At 39.1% G+C, this 25,502-nt stretch overlaps 2 protein-coding genes across 2 annotated transcripts in view; both read left to right on the top strand.

Annotated features, from left to right (window-relative positions):
* Positions 1-3: 3 nt before the first annotated feature.
* LOC138333688 (universal stress protein YxiE-like) overlaps positions 4-25,502 on the top strand; it is a 39,983-nt gene continuing 14,484 nt past the window's right edge. The window contains exon 1 of the mRNA XM_069282221.1: positions 4-73. The gene's annotated coding sequence lies outside the window, so the exon portion shown is untranslated. The remainder of the gene's footprint in view (positions 74-25,502) is intronic.
* LOC138332660 (uncharacterized) lies at positions 14,301-22,258 on the top strand. The gene is made up of 4 exons (XM_069280655.1): positions 14,301-14,330; positions 16,831-20,357; positions 20,739-20,867; positions 21,931-22,258. Exons 1-4 carry the CDS (start codon positions 14,301-14,303, stop codon positions 22,256-22,258), a joined length of 4,014 nt encoding a protein of 1,337 aa, XP_069136756.1.

Raw genomic sequence — 25,502 nt, 5'->3', positions numbered from 1 at the left:
ATGACGTCACCTTCAGAAAAGCAAGAAATGTCACTCCCTGTAATCGATTAACCCAGAGAAGAAGGCTGACAGGGTAAGTACCTCGTGATAGTTGACTCATTATGATCACGTATAGTTGTATTACATGTATCAACATATAATATTTAAGAATGGTACCATTGGAACGCACATGAAGAATATATTGGAAAAATGAAAAGGTGTGTGTATATGTAGAATGAAAATGCATTTGTTTGTCTGTCAAATGTGTTACAAAATTTGAAAATAAAATGAAAAAAAAAAAATTATATACAGTATATATATATTTATATGTAATGGAGGAAATAGAAGAATTCATAATAGTGATATCAAGGACGTATATCTCACTTATAAATCCTTGGTGATATGTTTGGGTTTTTTTTTATTATTTTCATACTAGATTATCTAAATCTGGCTGTTTGATTGGCCGATTCTTGTTTTTTATACCACTAAAATTCATTTTTTCATACTAAATCTAGCTTTCTGTTTGGCCACTTCCTTTGAACAAAAAAAAAAAAAAAAACCGAGAATGGCACGGACACCAATCATTAGTGTGCGTGACGTCACAATGGAAAAATTGATTTAATTGATAAAAAAACCTGTATTTTATTTTATCAAGAAGTCTGGAAAATTAATCATATGCTTTGCCCAATGTACGCGGAATCACATTGTTTGCAAACAAAATTTCTTTCATACCCCCATGAAATTAAAAAAATAGTGACATCAATGTTTAAATAAAAAAAGGTTTAATTCATAATATTAGTGATGTATATATATAGATTAGTGATAGGTCCCCTCAGGGCACATGTATACACTATGTAGATTATATAATTAGTGGTAGGTCCCCTCAGGGCACATGTATATATATATATGTAGATTAGTGGTGGGTCCCCTCGGGGCACATGTATATATATATATGTAGATTATATAATTAGTGGAAGGTCCCCTCAGGGCACATGTATATATATATATATATGTAGATTAGTGGTAGGTCCCCTCAGGGCACATGTATATATATATATGTAGATTAGTGGTAGGTCCCCTCAGGGCACATGTATATATATATGTAGATTAGTGGTAGGCCCCCTCAGGGCACATGAATATGTAGATTAGTGGTAGGTCCCCTCAGGATACATGTATATGTAAATTAGTGGTAGGTCCCCTCAGGGCACATGTATATATATATGTAGATGTAGATTAGTGGTGGGTCCTCTCAGGGCACATGTGTATATATATATGTAGATTATATAATTAGTGGTAGGTCCCCTCAGGGCACATGTATATATATATGTAGATTATATAATTAGTGGTAGATCCCCTCAGGGCACATGTATATATATATATGTAGATTAGTGGTGGGTCCCCTCGGGGCACATGTATATATATGTGTAGATTATATAATTAGTGGTAGGTCCCCTCAGGACACATGTATATGTAGATTAGTGGTAGGTCCCCTCAGGACACATGTATATGTAGATTAGTGGTAGGTCCCCTCAGGACACATGTATATGTAGATTAGTGGTTGGTCCCCTCAGGGCACATACATATGTAGATTAGTGGTAGATCCCCTCAGGGCAAATGTATATATATATATATATATAGATTAGTGGTGGGTCCCCTCGGGGCACATGTATTTATATATGTAGATTATATAATTAGTGGTAGGTCCCCTCAGGACACATGTATATGTAGATTAGTGGTAGGTCCCCTCAGGACACATGTATATGTAGATTAGTGGTAGGTCCCCTCAGGACACATGTATATGTAGATTAGTGGTGGGTCCCCTCAGGGCACATGTATATGTAGACTAGTGGTGAGTTCCTTCAGGGCACATGTATATGTATAGATTAGTTGTAGTAGTACCCTCAGGGCACATGTATATGTAGATTAGTGGTAGGTCCCCTCAGGGCACATGTATATATATATGTAGATTAGTGGTAGGTCCCCTCAGGGCACATGTATATCTCAGTGTATATGTAGATTAGCTAATTAGTGGTAGGTCCCCTCAGGGCACATGTATATATATATGTAGATTATATAATTAGTGGTAGGTCCCCTCAGGACACATGTATATGTAGATTAGTGGTAGGTCCCCTCAGGGCACATGTATATATATGTAGATTAGTGGTAGGTCCCCTCAGGGCACATGTATATCTGTAGATTAGCGGTGGGTCTCCTCAGGACACATGTATATGTAGATTAGTGGTAGGTCCCCTCAGGGCACATGTATATCTGTAGATTAGTGGTAGGTCCCCTCAGGGCACATGTATATCTGTAGATTAGCGGTGGGTCTCCTCAGGGCACATGTATATGTAGATTAGTGGTAGGTCCCATCAGGGCACATGTATATGTAGATTAGCGGTGGGTCCCCTCAGGGCACATGTATATCTGTAGATTAGTGGTAGGTTCCCTCAGGGCACATGTATATATACATGTATATGTAGATTAGTGGTGGGTCCCCTCGGGGCACATGTATATGTAGATTAGTGGTAGGTCCCCTCAGGGCACATGTATATGTAGATTAGTGGTGGGTCCCCTCAGGGCACATGTATATCTGTAGATTAGTGGTGGGTCTCCTCAGGGCACATGTATATGTAGATTAGTGGTAGGTCCCCTCAGGGCACATGTATCTGTAGATTAGCGGTGGGTCCCCTCAGGGCACATGTATATATACATCTATATGTAGATTAGTGGTGGGTCCCCTCGGGGCACATGTATATGAAGATTAGTGGTAGGTCCCCTCAGGGCACATGTATATGTAGATTAGTGGTAGGTCCCCTCAGGGCACATGTATATGTAGATTAGTGGTAGGTCCCCTCAGGGCACATGTACATGTATATGTAGATTAGTGGTAGGTCCCCTCATGACACATGTATATGGAGATTAGTGGTAGGTCCCCTCAGGGCACATGTATTTATATATGTAGATTAGTGGTGGGTCCCCTCGGGGTACATGTATATATATATATGTAGATTATATAATTAGTGGTAGGTCCTCTCAGGGCACATGAATATGTAGATTAGTGGTAGGTCCCCTCAGGACACATGTATATGTAAATTAGTGGTAGGTCCCCTCAGGGCACATGTATATATATATGTAGATGTAGATTAGTGGTGGGTCCCCTCAGGGCACATGTATATATATATGTAGATTATATAATTAGTGGTAGGTCCCCTCAGGGCACATGTATATATATATGTAGATTATATAATTAGTGGTAGATCCCCTCAGGGCACATGTATATATATATATGTAGATTAGTGGTGGGTCCCCTCGGGGCACATGTATATATATGTGTAGATTATATAATTAGTGGTAGGTCCCCTCAGGACACATGTATATGTAGATTAGTGGTAGGTCCCCTCAGGACACATGTATATGTAGATTAGTGGTAGGTCCCCTCAGGACACATGTATATGTAGATTAGTGGTTGGTCCCCTCAGGGCACATACATATGTAGATTAGTGGTAGATCCCCTCAGGGCAAATGTATATATATATATATATGTAGATTAGTGGTGGTCCCCTCGGGGCACATGTATATATATATGTAGATTATATAATTAGTGGTAGGTCCCCTCAGGACACATGTATATGTAGATTAGTGGTAGGTCCCCTCAGGACACATGTATATGTAGATTAGTGGTAGGTCCCCTCAGGGCACATGTATATGTAGATTAGTGGTGGGGTTCCCCTCAGGGCACATGTATATATAGATTAGTTGTAGGTCCCCTCAGGGCACATGTATATGTAGATTAGTGGTAGGTCCCCTCAGGGCACATGTATATATATATGTAGATTAGTGGTAGGTCCCCTCAGGGCACATGTATATCTGTAGATTAGCGGTGGGTCTCCTCAGGGCACATGTATATGTAGATTATATAATTAGTGGTAGGTCCCCTCAGGGCACATGTATATATATATGTAGATTATATAATTAGTGGTAGGTCCCCTCAGGACACATGTATATGTAGATTAGTGGTAGGTCCCCTCAGGGCACATGTATATATATGTAGATTAGTGGTAGGTCCCCTCAGGGCACATGTATATCTGTAGATTAGCGGTGGGTCTCCTCAGGACACATTATGTATATGTAGATTAGTGGTAGGTCCCCTCAGGGCACATGTATATCTGTAGATTAGTGGTAGGTCCCCTCAGGGCACATGTATATCTGTAGATTAGTGGTAGGTCCCCTCAGGGCACATGTATATGTAGATTAGTGGTAGGTCCCCTCAGGGCACATGTATATGTAGATTAGTGGTAGGTCCCCTCAGGGCACATGTATATGTAGATTAGTGGTGGGTCCCCTCAGGGCACATGTATATCTGTAGATTAGTGGTAGGTTCCCTCAGGGCACATGTATATATACATGTATATGTAGATTAGTGGTGGGTCCCCTCGGGGCACATGTATATGAAGATTAGTGGTAGGTCCCCTCAGGGCACATGTATATGTAGATTAGTGGTGGGTCCCCTCAGGGCACATGTATATGTAGATTAGTGGTAGGTCCCCTCAGGGCACATGTATATGTAGATTAGTGGTAGGTCCCCTCAGGGCACATGTATATGTAGATTAGTGGTGGGTTCCCTCAGGGCACATGTATATATGTATATATGTAGATTAGTGGTGGGTCCCCTCGGGGCACATGTGTATGTAGATTAGTGGTAGGTCCCCTCAGGGCACATGTATATGAAGATTAGTGGTAGGTCCCCTCAGGGCACATGCATATATATATGTAGATTAGTGGTGGGTCCCCTCAGGGCACATGTATATGTAGATTAGTGGTAGGTCCCCTCAGGGCACATGTATATATATATGTAGATTAGTGGTGGGTCCCCTCAGGGCACATGTATATATATATGTAGATTAGATAATTAGTGGTAGGTCCCCTCAGGGCACATGTATATGTAGATTAGTGGTAGGTCCCCTCAGGGCACATGTATATGTAGATTAGTGGTGGGTCCCCTCAGGGCACATGTATATGTAGATTAGTGGTGGGTCCCCTCAGGGCACATGTATATATGTAGATTAGTGGTGGGTTCCCTCAGGGCACATGTATATGTAGATTAGTGGTAGGTCCCCTCAGGGCACATGTATATGTAGATTAGCGGTGGGTCCCCTCAGGGCACATGTATATATGTAGATTAGTGGTAGGTCCCCTCAGGGCACATGTATTTATACATGTATATGTAGATTAGTGGTGGGTCCCCTCAGGGCACATGTATATGAAGATTAGTGGTAGGTCCCCTTAGGGCACATGTATATGTAGATTAGTGTTAGGTCCCCTCAGGGCATATGTATATGAAGATTAGTGGTAGGTCCCCTCAGGGCACATGTATATGTAGATTAGTGGTGGGTCCCCTCAGCGCACATGTATATGTAGATTAGTGGAGGGTCCCCTCAGGGCACATGTATATGTAGATTAGTGGTGGGTCCCCTCAGGGCACATGTATATGTAGATTAGTGGTAGGTCCCCTCAGGGCACATGTATATGTAGATTAGTGGTAGGTCCCCTCAGGGCACATGTATATGTAGATTAGTGGTAGGTCCCCTCAGGGCACATGTATATGTAGATTAGTGGTAGGTCCCCTCAGGGCACATGTATATGAAGATTAGTGGTAGGTCCCCTCAGGGCACATGTATATGTAGATTAGTGTAGGTCCCCTCAGGGCACATGTATATGAAGATTAGTGGTAGGTCCCCTCAGGGCACATGTATATGAAGATTAGTGGTAGGTCCCCTCAGGGCACATGTATATGAAGATTAGTGGTAGGTCCCCTCAGGGCACATGTATATGTAGATTAGTGGTAGGTCCCCTCAGGGCACATGTATATGTAGAATTAGTGGTAGGTCCCCTCAGGGCACAGGTATATGTAAATTAGTGGTAGGTCCCCTCAGGGCACAGGTATATGTAAATTAGTGGTAGGTCCCCTCAGGGCACATGTATATGTAAATTAGTGGTAGGTCCCCTCAGGGCACATGTATATGTAGATTAGTGGTAGGTCCCCTCAGGGCAAAGGTATATGTAGATTAGTGGTAGGTCCCCTCAGGGCACATGTATATGTAGATTAGTGGTAGGTCCCCTCAGGGCAAAGGTATATGTAAATTAGTGGTAGGTCCCCTCAGGGCACATGTATATGTAAATTAGTGGTAGGTCCCCTCAGGGCACATGTATATGTAGATTAGTGGTAGGTCCCCTCAGGACACATGTATATGTAGATTAGTGGTAGGTCCCCTCAGGACACATGTATATGTAGATTAGTGGTAGGTCCCCTCAGGACACATGTATATGTAGATTAGTGGTAGGTCCCCTCAGGACACATGTATATGTAAATTAGTGGTAGGTCCCCTCAGGACACATGTATATGTATATGTAGATTAGTGGTGGGTCCCCTCAGGACACATGTATATATATATGTAGATTAGTGAAGGGTCCCCTCAGGGCACATGTATATATATATATATGTAGATTAGTGGAGGGTCCCCTCAGGACACATGTATATATATATGTAGATTAGTGGTGGGTCCCCTCAGGACACATATATATGTAGATTAGTGGTAGGTACCCTCAGGACACATGTATATATATATGTAGATTAGTGGTGGGTCCCCTCAGGACACATGTATATATATATGTAGATTAGTGGTGGGTCCCCTCAGGACACATGTATATATATATGTAGATTAGTGGAGGGTCCCCTCAGGACACATGTATATATAGATTAGTGGTGGGTCCCCTCAGGACACATGTATATGTAGATTAGTGGTGGGTCCCCTCACGGCATATGTATATGTAGATTAGTGGTAGGTCCCCTCAGGGCACATGTATATGAAGATTAGTTGTAGGTCCCCTCAGGGCACATGTCTATGTAGATTAGTGGTGGGTCCCCTCAGGGCACATGTATATGTAGATTAGTGGTGGGTCCCCTCAGGGCACATGTATATGTAGATTAGTGGTGGGTCCCCTCAGGGCACATGTATATGTAGATTAGTGGTAGGTCCCCTCAGGACACATGTATATGTAGATTAGGGGTGGGTCCCCTCAGGGCACATGTATATGTAGATTAGTGGAGGGTCCCCTCAGGGCACATGTATATCTGTAGATTAGTGGTAGGTCCCCTCAGGGCACATGTATATATATATATGTAGATTAGTGGTAGGTCCCCTCAGGACACATGTATATGTAGATTAGTGGTAGGTCCCCTCAGGGCACATGTATATGTAGATTAGTGGTAGGTCCCCTCAGGGCACATGTATATGTAGATTAGTGGTAGGTCCCCTCAGGGCTGATGTGTATATATATATGTAAATTAGTGGAGGGTCCCCTCAGGGCTGATGTGTATATATATATGTAGATTAGTGGTGGGTCCCCTCAGGACACATATATATGTAGATTAGTGGTAGGTACCCTCAGGACACATGTATATATATATGTTGATTAGTGGTGGGTCCCCTCAGGACACATGTATATATATATGTAGATTAGTGGAGGGTCCCCTCAGGGCACATGTATATGAAGATTAGTGGTAGGTCCCCTTAGGGCACATGTATATGTAGATTAGTGTTAGGTCCCCTCAGGGCATATGTATATGAAGATTAGTGGTAGGTCCCCTCAGGGCACATGTATATGTAGATTAGTGGTGGGTCCCCTCAGCGCACATGTATATGTAGATTAGTGGTAGGTCCCCTCAGGGCACATGTATATGTAGATTAGTGGTAGGTCCCCTCAGGGCACATGTATATGTAGATTAGTGGTAGGTCCCCTCAGGGCACATGTATATGTAGATTAGTGGTAGGTCCCCTCAGGGCACATGTATATGTAGATTAGTGGTAGGTCCCCTCAGGGCACATGTATATGTAGATTAGTGGTAGGTCCCCTCAGGGCACATGTATATGAAGATTAGTGGTAGGTCCCCTCAGGGCACATGTATATGTAGATTAGTGGTAGGTCCCCTCAGGGCACATGTATATGAAGATTAGTGGTAGGTCCCCTCAGGGCACATGTATATGTAGATTAGTGGTAGGTCCCCTCAGGGCACATGTATATGTAGATTAGTGGTAGGTCCCCTCAGGGCACATGTATATGAAGATTAGTGGTAGGTCCCCTCAGGGCACAGGTATATGTAAATTAGTGGTAGGTCCCCTCAGGGCACAGGTATATGTAAATTAGTGGTAGGTCCCCTCAGGGCACAGGTATATGTAAATTAGTGGTAGGTCCCCTCAGGGCACAGGTATATGTAAATTAGTGGTAGGTCCCCTCAGGGCACATGTATATGTAAATTAGTGGTAGGTCCCCTCAGGGCACATGTATATGTAGATTAGTGGTAGGTCCCCTCAGGGCAAAGGTATATGTAAATTAGTGGTAGGTCCCCTCAGGGCACATGTATATGTAAATTAGTGGTAGGTCCCCTCAGGGCACATGTATATGTAGATTAGTGGTAGGTCCCCTCAGGACACATGTATATGTAGATTAGTGGTAGGTCCCCTCAGGACACATGTATATGTAGATTAGTGGTAGGTCCCCTCAGGACACATGTATATGTATATGTAGATTAGTGGTAGGTCCCCTCAGGACACATGTATATGTAAATTAGTGGTAGGTCCCCTCAGGACACATGTATATGTATATGTAGATTAGTGGTGGGTCCCCTCAGGACACATGTATATATATATGTAGATTAGTGAAGGGTCCCCTCAGGGCACATGTATATATATATATATGTAGATTAGTGGAGGGTCCCCTCAGGACACATGTATATATATATGTAGATTAGTGGTGGGTCCCCTCAGGACACATATATATGTAGATTAGTGGTAGGTACCCTCAGGACACATGTATATATATATGTAGATTAGTGGTGGGTCCCCTCAGGACACATGTATATATATATGTAGATTAGTGGAGGGTCCCCTCAGGACACATGTATATATATATGTAGATTAGTGGAGGGTCCCCTCAGGACACATGTATATATAGATTAGTGGTGGGTCCCCTCAGGACACATGTATATGTAGATTAGTGGTGGGTCCCCTCACGGCATATGTATATGTAGATTAGTGGTAGGTCCCCTCAGGGCACATGTATATGAAGATTAGTTGTAGGTCCCCTCAGGGCACATGTCTATGTAGATTAGTGGTGGGTCACCTCAGGGCACATGTATATGTAGATTAGTGGTGGGTTCCCTCAGAGCACATGTATATGTAGATTAGTGGTGGGTCCCCTCACGGCACATGTATATGTAGATTAGTGGTAGGTCCCCTCAGGACACATGTATATATAGATTAGGGGTGGGTCCCCTCAGGGCACATGTATATGTAGATTAGTGGAGGGTCCCCTCAGGGCACATGTATATCTGTAGATTAGTGGTAGGTCCCCTCAGGGCACATGTATATGTAGATTAGTGGTAGGTCCCCTCAGGACACATGTATATGTAGATTAGTGGAGGGTCCCCTCAGGGCACATGTATATGTAGATTAGTGGTAGGTCCCCTCAGGGCACATGTATATGTAGATTAGTGGTAGGTCTCCTCAGGGCTGATGTGTATATATATATGTAAATTAGTGGAGGGTCCCCTCAGGGCTGATGTGTATATATATTATGTAGATTAGTGGTGGGTCCCCTCAGGACACATATATATGTAGATTAGTGGTAGGTACCCTCAGGACACATGTATATATATATGTAGATTAGTGGTGGGTCCCCTCAGGACACATGTATATATATATGTAGATTAGTGGAGGGTCCCCTCAGGACACATGTATATATATATGTAGATTAGTGGAGGGTCCCCTCAGGACACATGTATATATAGATTAGTGGTGGGTCCCCTCAGGACACATGTATATGTAGATTAGTGGTGGGTCCCCTCACGGCATATGTATATGTAGATTAGTGGTAGGTCCCCTCAGGGCACATGTATATGAAGATTAGTTGTAGGTCCCCCCAGGGCACATGTCTATGTAGATTAGTGGTGGGTCACCTCAGGGCACATGTATATGTAGATTAGTGGTGGGTTCCCTCAGAGCACATGTATATGTAGATTAGCGGTGGGTCCCCTCACGGCACATGTTATATGTAGATTAGTGGTAGGTCCCCTCAGGACACATGTATATATAGATTAGGGGTGGGTCCCCTCAGGGCACATGTATATGTAGATTAGTGGAGGGTCCCCTCAGGGCACATGTATATCTGTAGATTAGTGGTAGGTCCCCTCAGGGCACATGTATATGTAGATTAGTGGTAGGTCCCCTCAGGACACATGTATATGTAGATTAGTGGAGGGTCCCCTCAGGGCACATGTATATGTAGATATTAGTGGAGGGTCCCCTCAGGGCACATGTATATGTAGATTAGTGGTAGGTCCCCTCAGGGCACATGTATATGTAGATTAGTGGTAGGTCTCCTCAGGGCTGATGTGTATATATATATGTAAATTAGTGGAGGGTCCCCTCAGGGCTGATGTGTATATATATATGTAGATTAGTGGTGGGTCCCCTCAGGACACATATATATGTAGATTAGTGGTAGGTACCCTCAGGACACATGTATATATATATGTAGATTAGTGGTGGGTCCCCTCAGGACACATGTATATATATATGTAGATTAGTGGAGGGTCCCCTCAGGACACATGTATATATATATGTAGATTAGTGGAGGGTCCCCTCAGGACACATGTATATATAGATTAGTGGTGGGTCCCCTCAGGACACATGTATATGTAGATTAGTGGTGGGTCCCCTCACGGCATATGTATATGTAGATTAGTGGTAGGTCCCCTCAGGGCACATGTATATGAAGATTAGTTGTAGGTCCCCTCAGGGCACATGTCTATGTAGATTAGTGGTGGGTCACCTCAGGGCACATGTATATGTAGATTAGTGGTGGGTTCCCTCAGAGCACATGTATATGTAGATTAGTGGTGGGTCCCCTCACGGCACATGTATATGTAGATTAGTGGTAGGTCCCCTCAGGACACATGTATATATAGATTAGGGGTGGGTCCCCTCAGGGCACATGTATATGTAGATTAGTGGAGGGTCCCCTCAGGGCACATGTATATCTGTAGATTAGTGGTAGGTCCCCTCAGGGCACATGTATATGTAGATTAGTGGTAGGTCCCCTCAGGACACATGTATATGTAGATTAGTGGTAGGTCCCCTCAGGGCACATGTATATGTAGATTAGTGGTAGGTCCCCTCAGGGCACATGTATATGTAGATTAGTGGTAGGTCCCCTCAGGGCTGATGTGTATATATATATGTAAATTAGTGGTGGGTCCCCTCAGGGCTGATGTGTATATATATATGTAGATTAGTGGTGGGTCCCCTCAGGACACATGTATATGTAGATTAGGGGAGGGTCCCCTAGGTGCTCATGTATATGTAGATTAGTATAAAATATCACCCGTGTAGTAATGAACCAGACAATGATCTGAGGTTATCTATCTTTGTATAGAATGTCACTCTTGTATTCATGTTTTATTAATCACTTACATTGTATCATTTTATTATCACAAACGATATTATCAATTAGTGATTAGTTATTGCACAGTATCTATCTATTTTTGAAATATGATTTCACATTCTGTGAATTAACTGATTAGCATGTTGAGAAGGATTTCACTGGCGTTATATCATTATATAGGTCATGTAAGGCTGAACACAGAGCATCCATACCACAGGGACCTGGCACGAATTTCTAACCAACAGTATTGATATATGTGCCAGGTCCCTGTGATCCATATACTCATGACATTCACTGATAATTAATATAGACTGTCAGGGGACTAAAAGAATCTTGCATTGGTCTGTCAAGTGGGCAGGGAATCCGATATCTCAACATGAGTGAAACATGTTTGGCTGGTCAATTCGAGGTTTGATTATTAAGATATCTCTGTGAACCTTACAGACCCATGATTCTCCTCCCCCCGTACTTTTATGAAAAATGGTGAACATTTAGTTATATAAACATTTTTATAGAGACGCACGTCATCACATTGACGTCACGGTGCGTAAAAGATAATGACGATGTTGACATTGCATGACTGCAACATGTATGTGGTGCACATGCTAAGGGAAAAATCATTCACCCTTTTAGGGTAAGACAGGAGATCTCAACCCTCGGGATACGATTCTTAAGCTGTCAATCGGGATACGATTCTTAATCTGTCAAACACTCGACACAACCTCGTGCTTGACCACTTAAGAATCTAATACTCGGGTTGAGACCTCAAATGTGTTGAACGATTCTTTTTCCAAGCACCCACGGGATAGCCCTGTCATGATATCCACCATATGTAATGTAAAAAAATAGATATGCATGATTTGAAATTATGAAAAATAGTGAAAATAAAATTTAGAGCAAATATACGAGAAGACATACTGTATTCCATGCCAGGGTATAGATATTAAATCACTTCGTAAAATATTTATAAAGGGCTCCGGAAATCCAGCTGTTTGCATATAACGATTTTAAAATCCGTCGGACTATTCAGCTTTGTATGCAAATTGGTTTACAAAATCCAAACTTATTAAGTTAAAATCGATTTATTTGATAGATAAACATTTATGCCAAGTAAAAGATTCTCTCTTTGTAATATACTATGGTTTATGATCGGTTAATCTGAACTGACTTTTGAGGAACAAATATAATTTTTGTCTATAGTCCAGTCGGGTACAGTGTAAGTTTGAATTATCTCCCCTTATCTATGCCTCTTAGAAATATAGGCTGACAGGCTCATGAAAATCGAAAAAAATTGTAACTAGACCTGTTCGATATTTGTTCGGAAGACACTATTCTTTCTTAGTGTGTGTGTCGGTAATACAATTGTACATATGTACCTTTTTAATCCGTTGAATATATTCTGTATCATATTAAGAAGAAAGTTATCGAATTTACAAAGACCCCTTACTCTTTTAAATGCATTAAAGGCCCGCTACATTTCCCGAATGGCTTTTATTTTTTTTAATGAAAAGGTAAAATGAGATTGATAATTTTGTAGAGTCGAAAAAGTTATTATCTTCACTCATCATCACCTTCTGAACAAATTAATCAAAATAAATTAAATGTTAATTTTCATAACGCGAGTTGTTTATGTTATCAATATATATACATTTTCGTCAGTTATTGTTGTTTTTAAGAAACTTTTGTTTTTTGTTTTGGAAAGGTAGTGGGCCTTTAAATGTCAATACTTACTCTACAATAGAGTGATCATATGTATAAATAGGTTCTATAAAACGGGGGAAATACAAGATAAAAACAAATAATCTCGACTGTTTCGGAAGGTTTACCTTTTCCGTGTGCACTCACTGTATCTTTTTGAGTTGGAAAGTCTATGAAAATTTCTATTGAATTATATTGATCAACTATTGTAATAGTATTAAAAACTTTATCTCCAACTTGTGGGTTGTTCACAGTTTTATATGTTTTATCGTGATCAAGTTGAGGATTGAGAACAAGATTGAAATCTCCACAAATAATTATTTCAAGATATACGCAGTAGTGTTTGGCTATCTTTATTTAGACCACCGTATTATATTATCACCCAAGTCATGCTTACAGAGTCAATTTCTATATCTGGCATATCTAGCAGTATGATTTTTTTCTTTAACTTAAAACTTAAATTCATTTTTTTGTTAAATACATGACTACTCCTTAAGCATCGGTCAGAATTTTGCTAGTTTCAATTGCTTTGTTGAATAATAGTTTAAATGGTGTAGCGATAGATCTAGAGTGTCGAAGTGTTTTCGGTATCGTTTGATTTAATACCATTACGAATGTCGTTGATCGATGACATCTTGTACAGAAGAAATTGATTTGATGGGGACATCCTCGATAACTCCAGGGTTCCGACCACATACATTCAGAGTTCAATTGAATTTGCCAAGAAATGTTTGTGTCTTCATTTGGAATGATCTAATTTTATGTTAAGTATATTTTCCACAAAATGGAAATAATTTCGATCTTAGCATACATATTCATTATTTGTTTTGGGAGATGTTTGAGGGTGGTCGTAAAAGCGAAAATCCTATGTCATTGCATCCACATTGTTTTAAACCTGGCTACTCCCCTGACGATCTCCACACCCCTGGACTATCTCATAATAAAATTGGAGGCAACAGAACAGAAATGTTATTTTAGCCCAATGATGAACATTTGTAGACGTATAACGGTGCACTATAATGTGGTTGACTGTCTAGCTCTGAAGTTGGGCGTTGCTCTCTCTGTAGTCTTCAAAGAAAATTTTTGCAGACCTGTGATTGGTTCAGATGTTTTCCGCTGAGATGCCTCCAATGTCCAGGGGTGTGGAGATCGTAAGTGATCGGAAACCCCGGAGTTCATACTTCCGTGAAGTTGATTCCTAGTTCCCAGTTCCTTATTCCATTACTTATTCGATTCCCTGATTACTTTTTCGATTCCCTGATTACTTATTCAATTTCTTACTACTAATTGCCATCAGAAATGGTTCAAAATGCATTATTATGCATCACAATAATCTAGTTGACCTTTTAATTGCTCATTAAGGGCCCATTACTTATTCGATTCCCTGATTACTTATTCGATTCCCTGATTACTTATTCAATTTCTAGCTACTTATTACCATCAGAAATGGTTCAAAATGCATTATTATGCATCACAATAATCTAGTTGACCTTTTAGTTGCTCATTAAGGGCCCATTACTTATTCGATTCCCTGATTACTTATTCGATTCCCTGATTACTTATTCAATTTCTAGCTACTAATTACCATCAGAAATTGTTCAAAATGCATTATTATGCATCACAGTAATCTAGTTGACCTTTTAATTGCTCATTAAGGGCCCATTACTTATTCGATTCCCTGATTACTTATTCGATTCCCTGATTACTTATTCAATTTCTAGCTACTAATTACCATCAGAAATGGTTCAAAATGCATTATTATGCATCACAGTAATCTAGTTGACCTTTTAATTGCCCATTAAGGGCCCATTACTTATTCGATTCCCTGATTACTTATTCGATTCCCTGATTACTTATTCGATTCCCTGATTACATATTCGATTTCTAGCTACTAATTACCATCAGAAATGGTTCAAAATGCATTATTATGCATCACAATAATCTAGTTGACCTTTTAGTTGCTCATTAAGGGCCCATTACTTATTCGATTCCCTGATTACTTATTCGATTCCCTGATTACTTATTCAATTTCTAGCTACTAATTACCATCAGAAATGGTTCAAAATGCATTATTATGCATCACAGTAATCTAGTTGACCTTTTAATTGCCCATTAAGGGCCCATTACTTATTCGATTCCCTGATTACTTATTCGATTCCCTGATTACTTATTCGATTCCCTGATTACATATTCGATTTCTAGCTACTAATTACCATCAGAAATGGTTAAAAATGCATTATTATGCATCACAATAATCTAGTTGACCTTTTAGTTGCTCATTAAGGGCCCATTACTTATTCGATTCCCTGATTACTTATTCGATTCCCTGATTACTTATTCAATTTCTAGCTACTAATTACCATCAGAAATGGTTCAAAATGCATTATTATGCATCACAGTAATCTAGTTGACCTTTTAATTGCCCATTAAGGGCCCATTACTTATTCGATTCCCTGATTACTTATTCGATTCCCTGATTACTTATTCGATTCCCTGATTACATATTCGATTTCTAGCTACTAATTACCATCAGAAATGGTTCAAAATGCATTATTATGCATCACAATAATCTAGTTGACCTTTTAGTTGCTCATTAAGGGCCCATTACTTATTCGATTCCCTGATTACTTATTCGATTCCCTGATTACTTATTCAATTTCTAGCTACTAATTACCATCAGAAATGGTTCAAAATGCATTATTATGCATCACAGTAATCTAGTTGACCTTTTAATTGCTCATTAAGGGCCAATTACTTATTCGATTCCCTGATTACTTATTCGATTCCCTGATTACTTATTCGATTCCCTGATTACTTATTCAATTTCTAGCTACTTATTACCATCAGAAATGGTTCAAAATGCATTATTATGCATCACAGTAATCTAGTTGACCTTTTAGTTGCTCATTAAGGGCCCATTTCTTATTCGATTCCCTGATTACTTATTCGATTCCCTGATTACTTATTCAATTTCTAGCTACTAATTACCATCAGAAATGGTTCAAAATGCATTATTATGCATCACAATAATCTAGTTGACCTTTTAATTGCTCATTAAGGGCCCATTACTTATTCGATTCCCTGATTACTTATTCGATTCCCTGATTACTTATTCAATTTCTAGCTACTAATTACCATCAGAAATGGTTCAAAATGCATTATTATGCATCACAGTAATCTAGTTGACCTTTTAATTGCTCATTAAGGGCCCATTACTTATTCGATTCCCTGATTACTTATTCGATTCCCTGATTACTTATTCGATTCTAGCTACTAATTACCATCAGAAATGGTTCAAAATGCATTATTATGCATCACAGTAATCTCACGGATTTTAAGGCAAAATGGACTTAATCAATACATAGTCAAATTTCGATTAAACACGTTGAATACCATTGAATCTATCATATTATTGTAACTCGTTAGGATACTCTACTTAAAGGGAAAATTACACTCAATAAAACTTGCGTTTTTTTATCAGAGAAAGAGGAAAAGAATCACACCAAAGAGGTTTGATAGGAAAGTGCACATAGTAACTTTGCCAAATTTTGGTCGAAATGAAACGGAACGCAAACTTCCTACAGCGAACAAAGTGAGCATCGTAAACACAGTGATCCCACAATAATCATTGAAAGTAATGTTCATGCTCAGCATGAGGAACAGAATCGTCGTCCTGCACCACATTCCCGTGAACAACAAGACCCGATCAACGCAGAGTCATCGGATGACAATGCTGATGTGACACCTCGACGTAGTCCAATGTTCGGTAAAAGGAGAAAACACCTTGGTGATCGGAATCGTCGTCGTGCAACACATTCCCATGATCAACCAGACCTTAGCAACGCCGAGTCATCGGGTGACAATGCTGATGAGACACCCCGTCGTAGTCCAATGTTCGGTAAAAGTATAACAACCATTGGTGATCGGAATCGTCGTCGTGCAACACATTCCCATGATCAACCAGACCTTAGAAACGCCGAGTCATCGGATGACAATGCTGATGAGACACCCCGTCGTAGTCCAATGTTCGGTAAAAGCATAACAACCATTGGTGATCGGAATCGTCGTGCAACACATTCCCATGATCAACCAGACCTTAGCAACGCCGAGTCATCGGATGACAATGCTGATGAGACACCCCGTCGTAGTCCAATGTTCAGTAAAAGGAGAAAACACCTTGGTGATCGGAATCGTCGTCGTGCAACACATTCCCATGATCAACCAGACCTTAGCAACGCCGAGTCATCGGATGACAATGCTGGTGAGACACCCCGTCGTAGTCCAATGTTCGGTAAAAGTATAACAACCATTGGTGATCGGAATCGTCGTCGTGCAACACATTCCCATGATCAACCAGACCTTAGCAACGCCGAGTCATCGGATGACAATGCTGATGAGATATCCCGTAGTAGTCCAATGTTCTGTAAAAGGAGAAAACACCTTGGTGATCGGAATCGTCGTCGTGCAACACATTCCCATGATCAACCAGACCTTAGCAACGCCGAGTCATCGGATGACAATGCTGATATGAGTCCCCAACGTGTTCTCATGTTCGAAAAAAGGAGAAAACCCCTTGGGGATCAAATTCGTCGCTTTGCACCACATTCCCATGAGCAAGAAGACCCGAGCAACGCAGAGTCATCGGACAACAATGCTGATGAGAAACCCCGTTGTAGTCCAATTTTCGGTAAAAGGAGAAAACCCCTTGGTGATCGGAATCGTCTTCCATCATCACATTCCACTGAAGATACCGTCTCGAACAATACTGAGAACTTCGAAAACCTCAGCGAGGTTAGAGGAAATGTTAAAACAGGGATAGTTATTGATAGAAAGGAATGGGAAGTTATTGCGCCATTACCAACAAAGAGAAACCGACCTCGATGCTTAAAGAAAGGTTGGCATAAAGTAATTGGCAGTAAACTTGAAGAGATATACCAAGAGGGATGTGTCTTTTCATATATTTACAACATAGTAAAATCAGAACACAGCAGAAAATACCAAGCGCCATTTTTCAGGGGAAAAGCACAATGCAGACGTTCAAAGTGTGAAAGAAACATTGATTTGATTATCCACGATGAACCCACAGAACCTTTTGATAATGTCTTAATGTATGCTACATTGAATGGAAAAGTCTGTCACGACAAACCTGAAAGGCGTCCATTAACTGGTGATGCAATGACCTCCATGGCACGGAAAGCTCTTGACGTAGGGATTGACAACGTGTATTATGAGAACATTGAGGCCTCATCTAAGCATGAGTATGAACTTGGCGATATTAAATCTTGTCCATCAAAGACAGTCCTTAGAAAGGCCGTGAATGAGATTGTACAAGCAGAAATGCTTCACAAGGACATCATTCAAGAAACAGTATCTTTGAGACAAAGTTACATTGATGATGACGCTGATCCAACATCCAGATATGCGGGCTATCTTCAGTATGTTGCAGTCGATCCTTTCACGGTAATAATGTTTTCCCATGCCCAAATTGAGGTTCTTGTGAAGATGGCTAGACCAGATATATATATCGATTCAAAAGGATGTCTCATCAAATCATTCCCAGACCAGAAGAGGCCTTACCTCTATTCTGTTGTTATCAAACCAGAGGAAAACCTTCCACCTCTATCCATTGCTGGCATGGTAACAGCAGACCACTCGCAACCTTCCATTATACATTTTCTCACATTTTTCCAGAGGGCGGTTAAGGAAAATTCCAAATCATTTCAGCCAAGAAAGGTGGAAGTTGACTGGAGTTGGGCTTTGATAAACAGTATACTCATGGCCTTCAAATGCATGTCTGTAAAACGCTATCTTAAAGTTGCATGGGACATAGTTCATCATCGAATGCAGAATGAAGACCTATCTAGTTTAACTGTTGTACACATTTGCATTGCCCGTATGACCAAGACGTTTTGTAAACACGCACGTCAAACCTCCAGAAAAGACAAGGAACTCTTTAGGTTTCTTATGAAGTCATTTGCTCTTCTCTCCAATGAAACATCCATTGAAAGCGCAAAGGAAGATCTATTATCAATTTTCATGGTACTGCTATCTACAGAAGATACAGATGATGTCAAAAAAGCGAGAAAAGCCGTCAATGAGAGATATCAGAAATATCCAGACTGGGCGACCGATGAAAACTATGTATACACTGAAGATGAAATAGAGCATAGTGTCAAACTGGATGATCAAGATGTCTCCATAACTGAATCATCGCCATGGACACAAATGGCTGAACAGACAAAAAGAGATCTCACAAGATGCATCAACGAAAAAGAACCCTCGAATAGTTTCTACTGTCCAGAAATAGTATATATTCTAGTTAAGAGATTCTTTCCCATTTATCCACTATGGAGCGGTCTCCTTCTTGGTTCACTTGGACGCTATGAGTGCGATTCAGAATCACTACCAATAGAAACAAATGAAACTCGCCATTCAAATGCAAATGTGGAAGCCTGGTTCAGGATTGTTAAGAAGGACATATTGAAAGGAAAGGAGCGTCTAAGACCGGCCAAATTTGCATCGAAACTCAAGCGGAGTATCAATGCTCGAATAAAGGAACTGAACCTACCTGAAATGAGATGTGCCAAAAGGAAGAGAAGAACTATTGATGTTGCCGAGGAAAAATTGTCAAGAAAGAGAAAACGAGGCAAAAACAGGTATCAACCTCCCAAGAAACCAAAACAGACTGCAAGGAGTTCTGGGGACAGCCGACAACAACAAGATACAAGATTTGAAAATGAAAAACAAACAGTAGCGAAACATGAGAGCGTTCTTCAGAAATTTCCCCCGGTGCCTCGGTGGGGAGGTGTAACCAGCATCGGGCAACATCTTAGGAACACTTGCACCATTGACAATTTTCTGACCATCATGTATATCACTCATTTGGACAACCAGTCCCTATTAACAGATTGCAACCGCCAAAATCCGATATTGAACACTCTACTTAATTCTCTACATCTAATGTCAACCGGAAACTTTGCAGACGCCAAGGCCACATGGCTAACCATGGTAAAGGAGCGATTCCTTCGTGAAAAAGTCATCAACCTATATGGCGAGGAAGATGAGATGTTCGCTGGCATTTTCAACAAAACAGTTCAAACAATGATCAAGGAGAAATGCAGCAGCCCCTCTTGCCCGCATCCGTACATCGAACGACAAAGGACAGGGATATTCCTAAGGTAACATGAAATAAAAACTTTACGGGTTCATTCACTGTAGAGAATGGTATTTATGTCTTGTTGCCATTTCATTAAAAAAAAAGGTCATTGTCGTTAATCATATACAATGAAATGTTATATTACATATTCAATAATGATAGTCATTCATCTAATTCATCTGTCAACGTAATGAAATGTGATACTACATATTCAACAATGATAGTCAGACGGTGACGTAAAGTTACATAAAGTCTTTTGTGTCATTAAGGAATTGCAATTTGTCAATTGAAACATTAGTTTAGTCCTTAAATATTGCGTTGATTGATTTTAGAAGAAACAATTATTGCAAATAAATATAGAACCATTTATAGCAAGTGATACGTCCCTTTCGGTTTTTAACAGTTCGAATTGTCCCAGTACCATCGATCAGATGTTCCGAGAATGGATTGCTCCTAGTGATTCGAGTTGTGGATTGACGATGCTTTCTGATTCTGAGGTGGAGAATGTTTCCGGAGAGACTGGTGCAATGAGGTGAGAAAAGTTAGTGTGAAAAGGGATATATTTAAAACGTGACTGGTGGAAAAGCCAGAGTTTGCGCTCCTATAACTAAAATAATTTACTACTCTGTACTGATGAATGTTGACTTGACACCGGCACTATGAAAAGAATAATTCTTCGGGATAAAATATGATCAATTATGTTTTATCAATAAACATTTTTTTCTGAAATGAAATGAATATATACATAAAAAACAGAAATCAGGGAGAGCTGGGAATAAAAATGTCCACTACAGAATGATCTTTACTGGTCCATCATCTGTCTCTTTTTCGGATATCTCCTCTAGGTTACAGGATATTCTACATCATTCTAGGTTTTTAGATCTATAGAAAAGAGTACACGAATTCTTAATACATTAAATATCTAATAATCTTGTATAGAAATATTCAAAAGTTATCGGTATTAAACATTATCAGGTTGGGACATTGTTTGTGAATGAGACAACTGCGTAAACATGATGTACATATCATTTCCTTGTTTATATCGATAAAACGAGGAGAAGTATAGTGCTTTGTCTTAATACGTCCGTCCAGCGAAATGAGGTAATTCCATTCTGGAGAATGTTTCAATACATGGTGGATCAATGATTTAATCATACGACGATCAAACGAAATTAAAAAAAGATATTGCAATTTAATATCACGTTTTTTTCCTATTGTTTCTTTATCTCCTTTGTTTATCGTTTGTTTGAACGTGGGGAAAGGATTTTTGTTTGACTTTTTTTTGGATGATACGGCAAAAACGTATCTCAATGCTTTTTAGCCTGAATTCCAAACGATTTATCATATGCCTTAAGATAATAGAATGTAACATTAAAACTTCAAAAAAAAAAACTGAAAGTGCTTCAATTCCGCAGCAATATTTTATTTGTGATATCTGATGAAGAACCTCAGAAGCTTGTTATTCATCTCTTCATCGCTTGACTAATTTCAGGAGGTTGCAAATGACCTGGCGACGTCCACGATTGTAGATTTTTTCAGTATTCAGTTTTATATATTAAAAAAGATATAAGATTAAGAGCTATTATTTTCTGCAGGTGCACAGGAAGAAGATCCATTTCTCGGGTATTTGGAGATGGACGGCCATATGTACTAGTTCTGCGAATAGCCGACTTGGTACGAATCGGATATCTGGAAAATGACATTGAAGACTTTACTGAGAATTTACATTATCCTACTGGTGACGTATACACGCTTGTCGGTGTCACCATGCACCGACATGGCCACTTTAGTGCCTTCATTCGATCAATTATCCAAGGCTGGATCTATTATGATGGACTTGTTGGGTCGTTAAAGAAGTTTTCCAAAGCCTGCATCAAAGGCTGCACCCACGTAAATGCCATTTACGTTCGGGGGTTGAAATAAATAAATAAAGCTCCGTTCAAAAATCGCATTTTGTTATCATTTCAATCAATCCTTGTTAATACAGTGCAATTAAAACTAACCATCGTAACCGTAATTTCTTTTGTATTGCCGAAGGTTTTTTTTACATCAAAGATAAGGTATCTATGTATATTAATAATAGAAGAAGCATGCATATATTTATGTAAAAATTGTACTATCTTCCAATGTCAAAATCAGTGCGTGTTATATAGAGCTTATTTGATAAAATCATAAAAAAATGTCTTTTTATAACCTTTTTGCAGTGAAAGGGTTTTGTAATGAAAATATAAGTGATATTTTTACTAGTCCAGGAGTGATATTTTCATTCGTTTTTGACCAATCCGAATGCAGCATTGACATTGAAAATATCGTTTTGATTATTACGCCATTAGTTTGTGCAAAAATGTCGCCATATTATTTGAAAAAAATATGACGTTATGCTCACAAAAATACTAAACATAATCGCTTAGGCAAATAACTTTGTAAAAGACAATGGCGGAATAACCTTTGGCCGAAACAGTAGTGATGGTCTTCTAAAAATGAAAGCCAGAAAACAAATGTAATAAATAGAATATTCCTTGTTTCTTGATGAATACCTCATGAAAGATATTTAAGTTTTCACCTCACTCGATGAAATGTTATTTGTATGCAGCAAGAAACGGGGAGTATCCTCTATTTATTTTCTGTCCGCTGGTATACCCTCATGTAAGTAATACGCAGGAAATTACGATAATGGAAAATGGAAATAGCAAGTACATTTAGATAAGACATCAATATGGATCAATACGTTACATAAAAGAATGGAAAATATGTCACAGCTCTAGTTAAAGTTATATGTGCCGTATTTTTCATACTCACGAATCAAGATAAGCTTTTAATATGTTATTCATCACCAAAAGCTACTAACATTTTGAAAATTACAGTACTTTCAATGCATTAGTTTTTATTTTACAAATACAAATAAGAGCAGAAAATGATTATATGTACATCTATAGTGAGCAAAATGTTATGTTATTAGTAATTGTAAAACTATTTCTGCAGGAAAGTTTCCATCTAAACATACATAAGGCATCAAAACAACAATTATACAGTACAAAATGTCTGTGTTTTAACTAACGTTTATAAGGCATCTGAAGCCATTTGAATGATTTTCACGGCTTAATTCACCAAACCTTATGGGTTTCAATACATAAATGAAGAAAAACATGCCGAAATTTTCGCCCAGTTATGGCACATACAACTTTAAAGTAAATTATTTCTAATATAATACAATAAGTGTAATGACTGAATCGCATACGTAATGGGCCCTTAATGAGCAATTAAAATGTCAACTAGATTATTGTGATGCATAATAATGCATTTTGAACCATTTCTGATGGTAATTAGAAGCTAGAAATTGAATAAGTTATCAGGGAATCGAATAGGTAATCAGGGAATCGAATAAGTAATGGGCCCTTAACGAGCAATTAAAAGGTCAACTAGATCATTGTGATACATAATAATGCATTTTGAACCATTTGTGATGGTAATTAGTAGCTAGAAATTGAATAAGTAATCAGAGAATCGAATAAGTAATCAGGGAATCGAATAAGTAATGGGCCCGTAACGAGCAATTAAAAGGTCAACTAGATCATTGTGATGCATAATAATGCATTTTGAACCTTTTATGATGGTAATTAGTAGCTAGAAATTGAATAAGTAATCAGGGAATCGAATAAGTAATGAGGGAATCGAATAAGTTATGGGCCCTTTACGAGCAATTAAAAGGTCAACTAGATTATTGTGATGCATAATAATGCATTTTGAACCATTTCTGATGGTAATTAGTAGCTAGAAATTGAATAAGTAATCAGGGAATCGAATAAGTAATCAGGGAATCGAATAAGTAATGGGCCCTTAATGAGCAATTAAAAGGTCAACTAGATTATTGTGATGCATAATAATGCATTTTGAACCATTTCTGATGGTAAATAGAAGCTTGAAATTGAATAAGTAATTAGGGAATCGAATAATAATCAGGGAATCGAATATGTAATGGGCCCTTAACGAGCAATTAAAAGGTCAACTAGATCATTGTGATGCATAATAATGCATTTTGAACCATTTATGATGGTAATTAGTAGCTAGAAATTGAATAAGTAATCAGGGAATCGAATAAGTAATCAGGGAATCGAATAAGTAATGGGCCCTTAATGAGCAATTAAAAGGTCAACTAGATTATTGTGATGCATAATAATGCATTTTGAACCATTTCTGATGGTAATTAGAAGCTAGAAATTGAATAAGTAATCAGGGAATCGAATAAGTAATCAGGGAATCGAATAAGTAATCAGGGAATCGAATAAGTAATGGGCCCTTAACGAGCAATTAAAAGGTCAACTAGAACATTGTGATGCATAATAATGCATTTTGAACCATTTATGATGGTAATTAGTAGCTAGAAATTGAATAAGTAATCAGGGAATCGAAAAAGTAATGTGCCCTTAACGAGCAATTAAAAGGTCAACTAGATTATTGTGATGCATAATAATGCATTTTGAACCATTTCTGATGGTAATTAGAAGCTAGAAATTGAATAAGTAATCAGGGAATCGAATAAGTAATCAGGGAATCGAATAAGTAATGGGCCCTTAACGAGCAATTAAAAGGTCAACTAGATCATTGTGATGCATAATAATGCATTTTGAACCATTTCTGATGGTAATTAGTAGCTAGAAATTGAATAAGTAATCAGGGAATCGAATAAGTAATCAGGGAATCGAATAAGTAATGGGCCCTTAATGAGCAATTAAAAGGTCAACTAGATTATTGTGATGCATAATAATGCATTTTGAACCATTTCTGATGGTAATTAGAAGCTAGATATCAAATAAGTAATCAGGGAATCGAATAAGTAATCAGGGAATCGAATAAGTGATGGGCCCTTAATGAGTTATTAAAAGGTCAACTAGATTATTGTGATGCATAATAATGCATTTTGAACCATTTCTGATGGTAATTAGAAGCTAGAAATTGAATAAGTAATCAGGGAATCGAATAAGTAATCAGGGAATCGAATAAGTAATGGGCCCTTAACGAGCAATTAAAAGGTCAACTAGATCATTGTGATGCATAATAATGCATTTTGAACCATTTCTGATGGTTAATTAGTTGCTAGAAATTGAATAAGTAATCAGGGAATCGAATAAGTAATCAGGGAATCGAATAAGTAATGGGCCCTTAATGA

This window comes from Argopecten irradians, chromosome 10 (genome assembly GCF_041381155.1).
Source record: "Argopecten irradians isolate NY chromosome 10, Ai_NY, whole genome shotgun sequence".
In the NCBI taxonomy this organism is placed as follows: domain Eukaryota; kingdom Metazoa; phylum Mollusca; class Bivalvia; order Pectinida; family Pectinidae; genus Argopecten; species Argopecten irradians.
The sequence above is the reverse complement of the archived record's forward strand: the minus strand, read 5'-3'. Positions and strand labels throughout refer to the sequence as shown.